Raw genomic sequence first — 16,344 nt, forward strand, 5'->3', positions numbered from 1 at the left:
AACGCGTAGGGCGGAGTCTAGAACGTGCAACGTCACTTCCGGTTGTCGGCCGTGGAACGCGGAAGCATCCCGGCGCGGACTGTTTTTGTCTACTCTGATCCAGATCATCTTAACAGTGAGTGTACTGCGCTTTTTTGCCGCTATTGTACGGATTATCTATTCACTTTGGGGCCTTCTTTCGTTATGAGCATTTAGGGCACCAGACCACCGGCTCGGAAGTGCTCCCCCAAATACGGAGAAGAGACCCCCCATACAGCTACACAGGTCGTATTGCAGACGCCACCTAGTGGACTCTTTGGACTCTGCACAGCAGCTTTTGCTTATTTTTAGCACATTTGTGGCACATATATCAGGGAAGTCCTGATATAACACTTGTGGTTGTGGTCATTTTCGAACTCTGCACAGCAGCACCTGTTTATTTTTCAATACTTGTGTGGCACAAATATATCAGGAATAAGTATATACCTGATATAACACTTGTGGTTGTGGAAACACCCCCCGCCCCCCTCCCCCCCCCCCCCCCCATTATATATATTTTTTTCCACCGTTTTCGATATGCATATTGCACATGTATCACTATATTTGTTTTTTATTTGAAACTTAATAAACACACACGTATTGTTTATCTCATTTAATTTCCTCACAAATAAACATTTTCTGTTGACACCCTTATATATCTTCACCTACACTTTGGGGTAGTCACGTTTTTATACTGTAAGGTAGCGCCGATACCAATCGCCACATTATACATTTCACTTTCACCCTTGCACTTAAGGGTTGATTGGTGGCAGCTCACACCTTCTATTTATTTATCTATCTGTCCCCTCATATATCTTTAATCCATAGCGCTGGTCACCCTCCCCTTACTGTAAACCTTTTTATGGCCTTTTTTTCTTTTCACCTAAATAAGGACATTGTTCCTTTTTTTCTTTTTTTTTTTTTTTTCCCCATCTTCTTTTGATCTATTCATAAAATATCCCCTCCATTCCCTAGATGTGGTTAGAGCTTTCAGAGTTCACACTAATGCCACTGCTTCTTTTAGGAATTTTGGTTCTCTACCTACTTATCCCTGATGGTCCCTATTAGAGTGTGATTATCTCACAATGTGAGACCATTTCTCAGACATATACTCTGAACAATAGGGTCTACTTTTTTCTGTCACCTCTTACCCTACTAGAGCAGTAGATGCCTCCCAGGCTAGGACTCCACCAGGCTTTGGCTTTCAGGCTTGTATGTCTGTAACCTGGTCTTCCCTTCTCATGGTTCTTGGTGGATATAGCTTCCTCAGCAAATACTAGCTTTGGCCATAAGGTTCTCCAGGTGTGAACACCTATTATTATTTTTTTTTTTTTTATTTTTTTTTTTTTTGGCCTGCAAATTTCTCATTGACTGTGTGTGTGTGTGTGTGTGTGTGTGTGTGTGTGTGTGTGTGTGTGTCAATGAATGAAAAAAAAAAAAAACTTTTTTTTTTTTAAACTAAAATCCTTTTCTCCAGTGTTGAGGGGCACAGCTTCCCATCTATTTGGGTGGCTTGTTACTGTTCTCACCCTTTTTCTGGTTTTATGACTGCTAGCTACAACTGAACTGTACTGCTAGTACAGGTATATAATTGCTAGTGCTAGCCGGCCCATTTTTTTGTTTTCAGTTGGTGTCCAATCCTTTAGTTAGCAACATATTATGCATGTATATGAATCTATGGTGCTGCTGTGTCCCTCAACGAACATTGAATAAAAAGATTTACGGGTAAAAAGAATTGTAATTTTTATGGTAGAACCTGGTCTTACATGAGCTACCAAAATTAGTAAGTCAGCTGTATAACATTGCCCTGTTGTAGAAGGTAATTTGTTAGTGGGACAGGCTTTACAGACTTTTCTTTGACGCCTTCTCTCCAGAATCCCATCCCAAACATCCCAGTCCAGAATCACCTGGGTCTCCTTTTGAAATGATTGCAAACAGCACAGGCTTTGATTTCAAGGAAAATGAAGACAAAGCAATTCATGATGGACTTTCACAGATGTCTACTGAAAGACCTTCTAACCAAATGGAGAAAGCCAATGAACCGCTGATCACATATACACACCCGGATTGCGGTTTCAACAAGGAAGAATCACATGGTTTTATGCCACACCCTAGAGCAGATTTAAGACCTGATGATTTGGTACCTGAGATTTCTGTAGTTGAACTTAATGAAAATCAAAAAGAAGCTGGTCATAAAATCATGTATGAAAAAGTGCTTCCTAAATCCTCAGAGGATGAAAGGTACTTGGGGCAAAATCTAGAAACCCCAGATGTCTGTGGTGAGGCAAAAGATCACAGCTCTGCAAAAAGGGAGGAACATTCATATGATTTTAAGTCAGAGCTTCGTTGGCCAGATGCAGATGATGACATGGACAGCTCAGGGGAATCAGATGACACAGTAATAGACGCTGGTTGGAGAGTCAAAAGTTCAGAACTGGAGCAGAGAGAGCACAACGAGGATGGTTGGGTTGAGCTGCATAATGCACAGCAGAAAAATGAAACCAAGAAAGAAAATATGGTAACGGTACACGAGGAACCTGCTGATAACTCAGAATTTCCGTGGTCATCAAAATACAGTGAAACCCAAACTACACTTTTAGTAGATGCTACAGGTAATTTGAACAAATCTGCATCAAAGACCCCAGAATCTCCTCATAGTGAAGGCTTTGTGGATCTAGCAGAAACATACGGTACCGACCCAAATACTGGGGTGAGTTGCTATTCCGAGCCTGAATCCTTGGAAGACCAAGTAGAGGAAAATTTAACCATAGAAGCTATAAGAGCTTTGGCAGTTGGGATGCAAGACTGGAATTCCGAAAGCCAGGAATCTTCTCCAGAGATCTTATGTCCTCAGTTTGGCAGCTTTGAAGGGTTAAAGAACACTGAGATTCAAGCTTCCACAGAATCGTTCCAGGATTCCTCAGTTGATATTATGACCTGCAAAGGTAAAGAAGACTTCTTATCCAGTGCACCGTTGGCATGACCCTCACATTGTTGACTTACACCGCTCGTGCCTATTCATCTGTTGTCGGCATGCACTGTTGGCATGGGCAAAGAACCAGTAGCATGCACTGTAGATGCCCATTGCAGGCATGCATCATATATGCCCAGTAACACATCTTTGATGCCTATCCAGCATGCTCAACTTGCTCTTGGCACAGCAACCTGCCCTGTCTTTACACATTGCTGCCATGCACGGCTATCAAGTATTACCTTTTTACCTGCTTTCCTGCCTATATGTACTTATATTAATTCAAAATAGCATGCGTGCATCCTCCCTTCATGCACCTTCCCTTCTGACCTTTTTCTGTACGTGTTTATGTATTTACATATAAATATTTATTATGTAACTGCATTTTCATTTCTACCCACAAAGTTTTTGGAAATCATTACTTTTGTTAGGTGTGTTTTTAATGTTAGATTTCTTAAGGTGGATTTTTCAGTAATGTGTATTTGGGTTGTTGAAACTCATCTGGTAGAAAACATTGATATGAAAATGTTTTGAGGCAGACATGCTTGTAAATATTCTTGAATGTTTTGTCTAAATCTGAGCTATCAACACACTATTCCCAATGCACACATTCCAATAGAAATGGCTGTGTATACAAGTGGGTGCTGCAGCGACCACCAGCTGGAACCGTATATAGTTAGAGCAAGAAAATGTCACCAGGACACCATGGATTGCCAGAGTGGGTCCAAAGCAACACTTCGGAGCCTCGCAGGACCTCTTCATCAGGCATGTGACAGCAACATGACTGAAGAAGAGGTCCTGGAAGGCTCAGAATCGCTGCGATTTGCTGTAACCATGTGATCGCTGAATAAAGCTTTGGACCCACTCTGGAGGTCCATGGTGTGCTGGTAACATTCTCTCTCTCTGACTAGATCGGTGTTTTGACATTATAGAATAGACTAGGTCGCATAAAGAAACCTGACTTGTTTTAAGAGAAACATGCCTGAAATTTCTACATACACATTTTAATTTGTAGGGTGGGTTTAACTTTTTTTTTTTTTTTTTTCGTTGGTATTTTCTGTCATGGAGATAGATCCCAGAGACACAGCAGGATGTATAGATCTCTCCAAGGCAATCTTATATCCACTCCTAGACAGTTGTCACCAGAACAGATTTCCACATTTTGAAGATTCCCCTCCATCTCTGTTCTCCAACAACTCAAACGTTTTGGTTTTCCAATTACTTTCTGTACCAGAGACAATGGTCACCAGGACCAGTAGAGAGGGTAAATAACCCCAGCTGGGCCCCAGTTGACAGCTTCAAACCCTGCTTTTTTTTCCAAACCTAAAAAGAAAAATGTGGTCTTCTTTAAAAATGTATTTCTTCTGTCCCACAAGACTGTACCAGTGTTTTATACAGTGATCCATCGCTCATGCATACATTTTTCCCTCTGTCCACTTATGAGCAGTTTACAAACACTCTAGGTTTATGGATATCTGCTTAGCTATCAGATGGTTGGTGTGGTTATATTAGTCATATCTGCACTATTTTAATATTCCCACACAGCCGATGTTGTTGTCTCTCCTCTGTCTATTACGCGATCATGGCATGGAACGCCTGTCAGATTTAATCATACCTTTTTGTTAAGCTGTCTTTTATAGATTGGCTGTCTGAGTTGTTTATTTTTTTTATACTAGAATTGCATAATTGTGTTTTCTAGATATAAAAGTGGAATTGTGCAGTCTTGTCATTGATCATAGATCAGGAACCAGTAGAGTGCATTTGGGTTGGTACAGCTGCATCATGTCTGTACCTGCAAGAACAGATGTCATGAACGGTCAATGAACAATACTGAAAATTGGATTGTGTTTTTTTTCTTTTTTTTTTTTTTTTTTTAAATATTAAGAGTACAGACAAATGGACACCGCAGTGAGTTAACTTATATGGTATAAACAAAGTACCCCCACGCAATCACCTCTGGGTTAGTCAGCTAGAGCAACTGCCGCATGCATCGGTCAGCACATCCGAGGCCAAAAAGATCAAAATAGTAAAATAACGGTGCTGGCGCTGTCTGTGACATCCAAAATATATAGAGAAATGTGAGAACTGTGGCAAATAGAAGTGTAAGCAAAAAAAGTCAAATGCAGAAAATCATACACCTGGTATACATATAGAAAAGATATGTGAAAAGTCATGAAGAATGGAAGCAAATAATAAGTAAAACAGATTGAAGTAATCTCTGGTGATAAAACCTAGTGAACCACAACTCTTATTGCCCATCTTACGTTGTGACAAACCTATAGTATAAAATCAATGTAAGTGTGCAAAAATACATTTCTGGTTATTGCAGCCATGTATCTCCCAACACCATATAAAAATAATAGTGATAATAGGTGATCCTGCGAACTACTATGTGAAATACTGTGTGTTTAGCTTCCTGCACTATTCACTCCCCTTGTGGTAAGCGTGTATGAAATAATTCTAAAAATAAAATTAAAATATCCGTGAATGCTTACAAAGTGTGATGTTGAACATTAATATAAACCGCTTCTATAAGTGCAAAATTATTAGTGGAAAGTGTGAAATTATATTAAAAATGGGTGAAATAATTAAATAAAATATAATAAAATTTTAAAATTGAATTGTCTTGTATCACATTTCATATGTATTCACACAGTTTAATTTTATTATTTTATTTAATTTCACCCATTTTTAATATAATTTAATTTCACACTTTCCACTATTAATTGTGTACTTTTAGAAGCGGTTTATATTCATGTTCAACATCACGCTTCGCATACATTCACAGATATTTGAATTTTGTTTTTAGCGCCGCATTTTTAGAATGAATTAAATAATAGTGGCTGGTGTCTCAGTAATTCAATGTGGGGACACCTCTATGCGTGCTATTCCCTCCCCTTACTGCTGTAAGGGTATAGCATTGATAGCACTCTTTAGACAGGATGATGGTGATGAATCGGATGCCTGTAGGGGATCTCCTAATAGGGCCTCAACTGGTAATACTCTAGGGTTGATGGTGTGAGATCCAGTCAGAGGGGGGTCCACTGGGTGGTCTGGATATCAGCTCAGGATTTACGGTATTTAAAGAGAGGAAGGCTTCACATAGTGTAACTCTGTATCCAACTTTTTATTTATAAAAAAGGTTTAAAAATGCTCACTTTTGAAAACCTATGTAAGCCATATATTCCGCGAGCTCGTCCTCCGTAAATACTTCCGGATTCACCTACCAAGCTTGGTTCCAACGCCTAGCACACGTGACTTCATCAGGGGATGAGTTAACTTATATATTTCCTAGTCCTAAAAAAACTGTGTAGCATTATATGTTCCTCCTTGTGAGACAAGTATGTACATACTGTGCAGAATGGTTTTTGCATGCATGGTTGTAAATCTTTGAAATATGAACAAAGCATAGCCCTCTATAATGTGTACTTGTCTCAATCCAAAGTGCCATTTCTGTCTGCTGGCTCTTTCCTCTGCTATTCTGACAAGTTTTCCTGACACTAAGAGCAAAAGGGATGATGGGAGGGAGCTCCAGCACACCACCCGTGATTGATAGCCTCAGCTCTGTTCCTGTGGGGGGGAGAGGGGTCACCTCAGCTGTCAGACCTCTGCTCACTGAGCTCTGCATAATGTAACTTTAGCTCCCCGTCTGCTGCTTTCTGAAAGCTCAGACAAGCTGTATGATATGTGGACTTTAGCTGCAGATTAATATGTACAACTTATGTAGGGTGATTTTTCATCTGTGTTACCTGAGGCTAGTCAATTTTACTGGGTAATTTATAAACGTTTATGACCACTTTCAATTATTCCAAGACCCGTTTGGACCATAAAGTTTATGTTAAAATGAATAAACAATAGACTGTGTACTGTTCTGCTTAAAGGATAAGTTCACCTTTACAAAAAAAATTATAATAAATGCAGATTTTTTTTTTTTTTTTGCAGGTAAAAAAATATGCATTTTTTTTATTTTTTTTTCTGCACTGGACCTGTAAAGCATTGTACCCACGATCAGTTGATGGTAGATGTAATGCCACGGTCCTGCAGACTGTGTTGTCTGGCTGTACCTCCGATGCCGCCAGGCAGTGATGCCCGCTGCCAACCGATCTGATCCTGTCTGCCAAAAACAGATGGTGGTCCTGTTTTCCATCTGTCTATCAGATAGGATGGAAACCGGCAGTCCGTTTCCATCCAATTGCCCCATAGAGGAGAGCGGGACTGTGTCCTTGTTCGCTAGGCATAACAGAGCGAACACAGACCTGTCATCCACCTGTTCAGCGGGGATCAGTGGAGAGATTGGCATTGAAAATGAAACTTTGTTAAAAAAAACAAAAACTGGGTCCTAGCTTCCAGCAAGTTTGTCAAGCCCTGGTGTAACCTGTTACAAAAGGTAAACTCCAACTTTTAACCGCTTTTTCACGGAATAGCAGAGGATGCCAGTGGAAATTATTTTTGGGATAAATGAATTATCCTCAACAATTTTACCTGGCGTTATTTAAAATAAAATTTGTGAACGTTATTACAAGTAAATGTGTTAAAGCCTGGGTACACATGAGCCAAATATCAGCCAGTTTAACAGAAACTGGCCAACATGCGGTCAGTGTGTACAGCTGTCTTTTCAACAGAAGGTGGTCTAACAATGGCTTTTGTCAAAGGGGCATGCTGGAAAACCATGATCATTATGTTCTGACCGGGAGGGGGCAGTTCCCCTGTCTGAACACAAAGGCACATCGGTGGAGATCACCGCACTAACATCGCTTCTGTTCATACGGCGATCTTTCAGTTTTCTTTTTTTTTTTTTCGTGAATGGAAAAAAAATAAAAATTAGCTGTGTAGGATGGGGCATTGCTGCTGATGGATGGTGGATCTCAGTGTTGGTGCACTGATATATTAAATGGCAGTTTTTTTTTAATTGCTGGTTGTCATTACGCCTAGAAAATGATAATGTCTAACTTGTTCTCCCAGCCTTTTCTATTTTTGTCATTGTATTAATAGTAATCAAAGTCACTGCTGACTACTAGATTCTAATTGCTGCCTCAAGTATTGTCATAATTTGCCTAACCCCTACTTATGTTTCACTTGTGAAGCAAAGCACTTTGTTCTTGCTGGCTTGGTCTGGCCACCAAAATTAGGATGATGACCACTCTGAACCCTCTATTGCACCAAAATACTAAGCAGTGTTAAAAGCCCTGCCTAAGTTCTGTCTTTTTTTTTTTTTTTTTTTCCTCCCCTCACCTTACAGAACTGCTCTCTCTTTTGAGTTCTAGAGATGAAGACAGGTGGAGGGGTTCTATAGGGCAACATGGGAAAACAAGACAGAGGAGACACTGCTTGGAATTTTAACTTTAGCAGAGGCACTGGGCTTGATTTACTAAAACTTGAGAGTGCAAAATCTGCTGCTGCAGTCAGCTTCCATTTTTTTTGTCCGCTTAATTGAACCAAGCTGAGGTCAAAGCTGATTGGCTACCATGCACAGCTTCACCTGATTTTGCACCCTCCAGTTTTCGTAAATAAACCCTACTGTGTTGTAGAGCTGGGCGATTTATCAATAAAAAATTGCGATCTCGATTCCCCTTCAGCAAATATTTATCAACATTGCCAAAGCTTGGAGATATAAATATACATGTTTTACAATATATTATTTTGTTCTTTTAGATCAAAGGAATGAACTTCCATCTGTGAGGGCAGTTTAACCTCTTAAAGACTAAACCTTTTTCTGACACTTGTTGATTACAAGTTAAAATCAGTATTTTTTGATTATATATATATATATATATATATAATATTTTTTATCAGAGACCCTAGAGAATAAAATGGCGATTATTGCAATATTTTATGTCACACTGTATTTGCGCAGCGTTATTTCAAACGCAATTTTTTGGGAGAACATACACTTTAAAGAGGAAGTAAACCCTAAAAAAAGACAAAAAAAAACGTAAAGACAAAGGCATAATGAGCTAGTATGCATTGCATACTAGCTCATTTTGAAATACTTACTTTATAACGAAGCCCTCGCCGTGCCGCCCACTCATTGACAGGGTAGCCGACATTTCTGGCCGCCCTGCTTCTTTGTTCACGTCCTCCGGCCATCTGATTGGTCGGAGGCGCGATAACATCATGCGCGCAGGAGCCGCCGTTCACGGCACTGGGCTCTGAAGGAACGCCACGGGTGGCCTTTCCTTCAGAGCACGTGCGCCGATGACGTCATCGGCTGCATGCACTGTAAATATCTCCTAAACGGTGCATGTTTAGGAGATATTTATAGCACCTATAGGGTAAGCCTTAATATAGGCTTACCTATAGGTAAATGTCAACAAAGTGGGTTTACAACCACTTTAATGAATTAAAAATAAAACTAAGTTAGCCCAGTTTTTTTGTATAACGTGAAAGATGGTGTTGCCCCGAGAATCGTGATCTTTATTTTCATCTTTAATCATGATTCTCATTTTATCCAGAATCGTGCAGCTCTTCTGTGTTGTCAATGCAGACTGGAAGTTGGGAGCACACTGGATTTTTGGTAGATTATTTTTCTGTACTTGCAGTTTTTAATGGGAAATGTGCATATATTACAGAGAGATACTGATTGTAGGTTTTTTTTTTTTTTTTTTTGTTCCTCCCAACACATTTTAAGGTATTATACACTACTGTAAGCAAACAGAAAAAGTCACCATTGAAATACATACATATGAAGTGTTATAGTTGCAGAAAAAACCTAACGTCTGTATAACAAAACAAGCTGAACATATTTGCACATCACATGTTCTGACCTCTATTCTCTACTGCAGTTAGAACAATAGAGTTTTTTCAAGGAATGGCCCAGCCTCAGAATTGGTTAGTAAAGGATCAACTCTTCTCTACTCTACTTTCCTGTCAGCCAACTCGCTATGCAATGCAGTAAAGTCTGAATGACATTGCTGCAAAGAACACAAGAGCCTATTAGTCTAAATTACTATTTAGAAAAACACTTAAAGGTCCATTTATTAAAAATTGTTTGTGACAAGCATTTTCCCAGCCGTGACAGATTCTGAATGTATTTACCTAAATACTGTGATTTCCTAAGATCATCTGCACAGATCAGCTCCCTCTTGCACCATCTCTCGCTGTTTGTAACAAAGATACAATGATGCAGTTTGATAACTGCAGATTGCAGGCTGAAAAAACACTTCTTCCTGCCTGTAGGAGACTGATGACAGGATGCTAAAACTAAATTTAAAAAAAGTCAAATCTAAAATTTACAGTATACACTTTAATTGAAAGAGAGCCCCTTTCTTTGAAAGCCATGGTATTTTCAGCTCGGCTAGTATTTTTTTGGCACCGATATTTGTCATTTCATGTTATGTTAAAGTTGTCATTGGGATTATAGTTGATATGCCAGCTCTGTAGGTAGATGAATCCGAGAGGGCGATATCTAGGTGGACTTTCAAGAATGAAAGTGCCTCCTGTATGAAGTACCAGTAATAGGATGTGGGACATTTGGACAGTGTTCTTGCTCTGAATTCCTTAACACCCTTTATTTTTTCCCTCTATTCTCGTAGTTTGTGTTTTCCTGCATTTAAACCGATGGGTTTCCACTTGACTTTATTTTAGTACATTTCATCTTTAATACGAAGTAATGATGTGCGTGGCATTGCTATAGGTGGACCTAGCATTTGATATTTTTACAATGTTGAGGGCATACATGCCTAAAGTTGAGCTCCACCCAAAAGGGGAAGTTCCGCCTTAAGGCCTCCTTCCACCCTCCTTCTCCAAATCACACTTTTTTGGGATTTAAGGGGGGAGGGGATAGCAGGTACTTTGCTTTGACAGGTACCCATTCCCACTTCCACTCGGAAGTTCTCCTTTCCCTGCAGTCATCTGGGACACTTCACAAGTCCCAGAGAACTGCTGGACCATTCATAATGAACAGCTCATGCCATGGGAACCCAGGTGTGAAGCCACAAGCTGTCGCAACCGGGTGACCATAGTTGAGATGCCGGAGAGAGAAGACAGAGGGAATGATTGCTCAGGTGAGCACATCACTGGATGAGCGTGACAGTTTTTGTAGCTGCTGACTTTTAATGTAAAAATGACTGGAGCTCCCCTTAATAATGTGTTACCCTTACAAGTGTTAAAGTTGAATTCCACTCAAATGAAAAAGGAGAACATTTTTGGGACTTTATATGAGATTCGTGACAAACTGAGTCTCCATCCTTGATGCATATAGCGAAAACACCACAAACACAAAGGTGTGTTTGTTGTGTTTTCGCCGAATTCCACTCAAATACTAACCATACCTAAAGCTGGTCCCACCTCAATTCTAAGCCTATTATAACTACCCTGTAAAGGAAAGATGTCTACTTGCCTATTCTGAGGGCGCTCTGGTCCAGTGACCTTATTGGCTCCCAGCCTAAAGCTGGCCATAGATGGACTGATTCAGCAGGGACTAGCCAAGGTTCGATGCACCTATGGACAGGCTGATTTACCCATATCGATTGTCCTGAGTTTAAGAAGTATGTCAGATTTTTAGCATGTGATTTATTTACAGCGACTATAGCTGCTATTGGCAATCACTGTTTTTCTGGCCAAGCGAGCCCCCCCTTCCCCGCCTGGAGAACACAGTTGCTCTGCAGGGGGGATTCCCCCTATCAACAGTGTTGATGGGGGAATTAAACTATTTTCTTTCCTGTGACCCATGATTGCAGGAAAGAAAATCGCATAATATATGGCCTGCTTAAAGGTAGAAGAGGGACAGCCGAAAACACGTGAATCCACGTGAGATTTTTTACAGTGACTTGGGTGAATTTCTTTTGAAGCATACATTATAAAATGATTATCCCCTTTCTATAAGTAAAAGGGAATTAATCAGGTTTATATTTTCATGCCTGCTAGAAGAGCTCTACAGCCAAAGCTTGGTGTTAGTTGGTCTTTAGCCCAGATATTTTCCAATCAATTCATGCAGTGATTACATCACCTAGAGAAAGTCAGACCTTATTTGTATATCGTTACTATTGGGTTGTTGATCAGAGAATGGCATCTGCCTGAATGCTTTTAGTGATTTATAAAAATAAACTTGTCAATTTTCTAGTTAGCATTGGTGTATGGTTAATTTGTCTATCAGAATGTGTTAATTGACATTAATATAAACTGTTCTGCATATATTTGAATTTTTGGACCTGAGCAAAATTTAAAATTTTTTTTTTCTTTCTCTATTCCTTTTTTATTTCAGCTCATGATCTGCTGTATTGGAGAGATGTGAAGAAATCTGGGATGGTTTTTGGAGCCATTATGGTGCTGCTTTTGTCCTTGGCAGCATTTAGCATCATTAGTGTTGTATCGTATCTCGTATTGTCCCTGCTGACTGTCACAATTAGTTTCCGTATCTACAAATCTGTCATGCAAGCCGTCCAGAAGTCTGATGAAGGACATCCATTTAAGTAAGAGCTGTGTTCCCCCCCAACATTATTTAGAAGATGTTGTTTGACCAGCATAGTTATGTATGATGGTGGATGCAGTGATCACACTGTGCGAAGCTGATCTTGCTTTTCTGTGAGCAAACCAACATCATGGTTTGGTTTCAGTATTGAGAATATGGCGGTCTTTGCAGATTTTGATGTTGATGCAGCTGCTGAAAAATATACTATCTTGTACTCTACTGATTGATACAGTCACTTAAAGAAACAGAAATGCCTGTAAGCAGGAGGTTTGTTACAGCACCATATGGTGTCTGCTAAACCTTGCATGTGTTATCTCCTGTTTTTTTTTTTTTTCTTCATTACCACATACTGTATTTGCAACAAATATGATACGAGTGTAAAAAGAGATTGTTGTGAATTATACATTTATTCCTGACATGTCAGCCCTTTCACATTAGCTCATTTAGCTAATTACTGTACTGAGAGAATATAAGGGCTACAATTACTAAACTTTCCTTTTGGAAGTGCTTGTTCTGTTATGCTGTCCCTTAGAGCAATTACAGTATACAGATCAGGAGTTTTGTCTTAACTGGCGTTATTAAAGCAAAATGGCTTTATGCTTTATTGGGCAAAGGAATTAGAAAGTATTGAGGGAGGACCTAGGCAACTAATGTTTTCATAAGGAGTATAGCCTTTACTGCTACAGTATTTTTAGCAATACAGGTTTCCTTTAAATTTACAGACCGAGCTGTTTAATCCTCCATATAGGCACATGTTATAAGTGCGTTTTAAACCAAACCAGCAGTCTTACTGATTGTGATTTGGTGTACATTATCAGATGTGCTGCTAATAATACTCCACAAAATCCCAATTTAAAGAAAGAATAACTTATTTTCTCTTTTGTTTATTGACAGACACAGCTCCTGATTCTTCCTGACCATTGGGTTATACTGTCCCCTGCAGGAGGAGTAGGGCACTAGGCAGGAAAAAGGTTTAATATGCCTATGGGTAGTCCCTGTGTAGATACACCTACTCTCAGCTATAGGGACTCCTGTTTTTCTTTTCTGCCTAGTCAGGAGTAAGGACCTAGTTTCTTGCTGGAATCTCTTTTCCTGGCTATTTTTCTTTTTTTCTGTTCAAATGGAATTTTTTCCTATTTTTGTTATTTTGTTCTGTGAGAATCTACAATCAACTGCCTGACTGGGCGACAGACTTGAAAATCTAGTTCCAGAGGATCCTTCCAGTCTGGCCAGCAAGCGCTCGCACGCAGACCACAGCTCCGCGCTAGGTCGGCCGTGACATTGCCCCACTGGACGGGGGCTGGTCTGCGAGTCAACGTCTTGCAAGGACGCATACGATCTAGCCTCGGCCTGAGTCACAGCGTTTCTCCTGGCCGACAGCACCCACATTACTCCTGGAGGGTTTTGGGGTGGACCTGGGCCCCTCTCGGGGGCGGTGGGACCCTTGGGTTCCCCTCCTTGCCCCCAGCCCCTCTAAAATTTCAGTGGTCACTTGTGGTTCTTTCGCCCCCCCTCCCAGAGTGAGGTTATGAGCTGGCAGTTGCCACGTGCTGGTTGGAGTTGCTGCTGACCGGGTTTTTCCTGGTGCGCAAAAGGGGGTTGAACAGGATTCCTTACCATCCAGGGGGTTGGTAAGTGGGGCAGGAATGTCCTCTGGGCTCCCTGCGGCAGTTGTTGGGCTGGGGGAGTGGATAGTTTTGCATCTGCGAGTACGCGCCTCACGCGGCCGGATCCGGCCAAAAATTTAGGCCGCGGCTTTGCCGCCCACTAGTCAGAAACTACGTGAAGCGGCCCCTGTGAGGGTGGGTGAAGCACTGCCTCCTGTTTGGGTATCTGCCCCTGGGTGGTCGGCTCCGCTGGGGCTCGCCTCAAAGCGGCTGGGCGCCCACAAAAATTTAGGCTGCGGCCTACTATGCCATGCGGTCAAGTCGGGCGCTTCAGTTGGGGGTTGGCCCCAGTGCGTTTACCTAAAGCCCCCACTCTTCCTTTGGGCATCTGCCGGGCTGGGAAGCCCCCACTCTTCCTTTGGGCATCTGCCGGGCTGGGATCCATGCAATTGGGGCTGGGCCTCCACAAAACTCTAGTTCACGTCTTGCGGCCTGCTAGGCCATGTGGTCAGTTTGGCACCTTGCTTGGAAGGGGGGGCACTGTGGCAGGGCTTCATTTTTTGACAGCCTTGCCACCATTTTTGTGTGTGGCACCTGCCCCTTTTAGCGCTGCGGGACCATCAGGGTACCCTGCCTGCGTGTTTGCATCACGGCAAGCAGCCCCCTTTAACCACTTTACCACCGGAGGATTTTGCTGTCTTACGTCCAGGCCACTTTTTGCGATTCGGCATTGTGCGACTTTAACTGACAATTGCGCAGTCATGCAACGCCGTACCCAAACGAAATTTACGTCCTTTTTTTCCCACAAACAGAGCTTTCTTTTGGTGGTATTTGATCACCTCTGCGCTTTTTATTTTTTGCCTATTAATAAAAAAATGCAAAGATTTTGAAAAAATAACTATTTTTCTACTTTGACAGTTAAAAAATATCCAATATATTGAATTTTTGTCATATATTTAGGCCAAAATGTATTTAGCTACATGTCTTTGACAAAAAAATTGTCAATGAGCGTATTTTTAACCGCTTTAAGACCGGAAGATTTTACCCCCTTCCTGACCAGGCCATATTTTGCGATTCGGCACTGCGTTACTTTAACGGACAATTGCGCGGTCGTGCGATGTTGTACCCAAATTAAATTTGTCCTTTTTTTCCCCACAAATAGAGCTTTCTTTTGGTGGTATTTGATCACCTGTGCAATTTTTACTTTTTGTGCTATATACAAAAAAAAGCGACAATTTTGAAAAAAAAATAACTATTTTTCACATTTTTTTTTTTTATATGAAATTCCCCCCCCCCCCCAAAAAAAAATGTAAAAATCAAAAATGTTTAACTTTTTTTGCCATTTGTTTTCTGCTACATATTTTTAGTAAAAAAAATCGCAATAAGCGTTTTTTGATTGGTTTGCGCAAAAGTTATCGCAGCTACTAACTACTGGAAATTTATGTCCTTTTTATTGTTTTTTTTTTTTTTTTTTGCGGGACTGCGACATGGCGGCGGACAGATCGGACCCTTGACTGACATTTTTGACACTTTTGACATTACTACAGTAAACGGTGCTATAAATATGCACTGTTACTGTAAAAATTAATTTTTATTGGTGATCAAGGGGTTAATGTATGCCTGGTGCTTACGGACGTGTGTGTGGGGAGGGGACTGTGTGACATAAGGACAGATCGCACGCGCGCGCCGCCCACAAGGGGAGGTGTCCAGCGACCTAGGTCTACGTCGCTGGACGGAATCGAACCACTTTGCCGCAGTAGCACCAATGTGAGCGGTCGGCAAGTGGTTAAAGGGGCTATTTCCTATTATGCCCTCTATGGAGGGCTCGGAAAGGCGACCCCCTTGTTTTGCTTTTTGTTTTTTTTTTTGCGGGGTCTAGTAGGTGGACCATGCATGGGCTCTTGGTTGGCGTTCTTTTTGCGGAATCGCAGTTGGCGACCTTCCCTGATTGTTTTCTGGGTGAGCTTAGTATATAGCGATCCTACTGGGTCTGCTTCCACGCTCCTTGAGTGCACAGATAGCAAGGATGAGTCCTCTGCTCCTCTAGCCTCACATGAAAAGGCACTGGTGGATGCACTGTTTGTGTCCAGTGTGGGACACTTTAAAAATGGAGGTTGCGGCTGATGCTGCGTTGGGGGTGCCGGTCCCTTTTGGCACCTGCAGGCCCTCCAAAGCGGCAGGGGTGTTCCCTTTTCCGCTTACTTTGACATCCTTGTCACAAAACAGTGGGGTTGTCCAAAACGCAGTGGTTCCTAAGCGCTTTTTGCTTGCGGTGTCCTTATGAGGATTAACTGCGTTGATCCTGTAGTGGACTCGTCGGGTTCCAGGGTAAATAAAGC

At 41.3% G+C, this 16,344-nt stretch overlaps 1 protein-coding gene across 4 annotated transcripts in view; it reads left to right on the top strand.

Annotated features, from left to right (window-relative positions):
• RTN3 (reticulon 3) overlaps positions 1 to 16,344 on the top strand; it is a 72,178-nt gene that overhangs the window by 43,059 nt on the left and 12,775 nt on the right. For 2 of the 4 annotated variants that reach the window (XM_082270183.1, XM_082270184.1), the window contains exons 3-4: positions 1,893 to 2,963; positions 12,192 to 12,399. In XM_082270183.1, coding sequence (XP_082126309.1) covers positions 1,893 to 2,963; positions 12,192 to 12,399 — 1,279 coding nt within the window. The remainder of the gene's footprint in view (positions 1 to 1,892; positions 2,964 to 12,191; positions 12,400 to 16,344) is intronic. The other 2 variants (XM_082270185.1, XM_082270186.1) reach the window with 1 other exon arrangement.

This window comes from Pelophylax lessonae (genome assembly GCF_965119305.1).
Source record: "Pelophylax lessonae genome assembly, chromosome: 10".
NCBI lineage: Eukaryota > Metazoa > Chordata > Amphibia > Anura > Ranidae > Pelophylax > Pelophylax lessonae.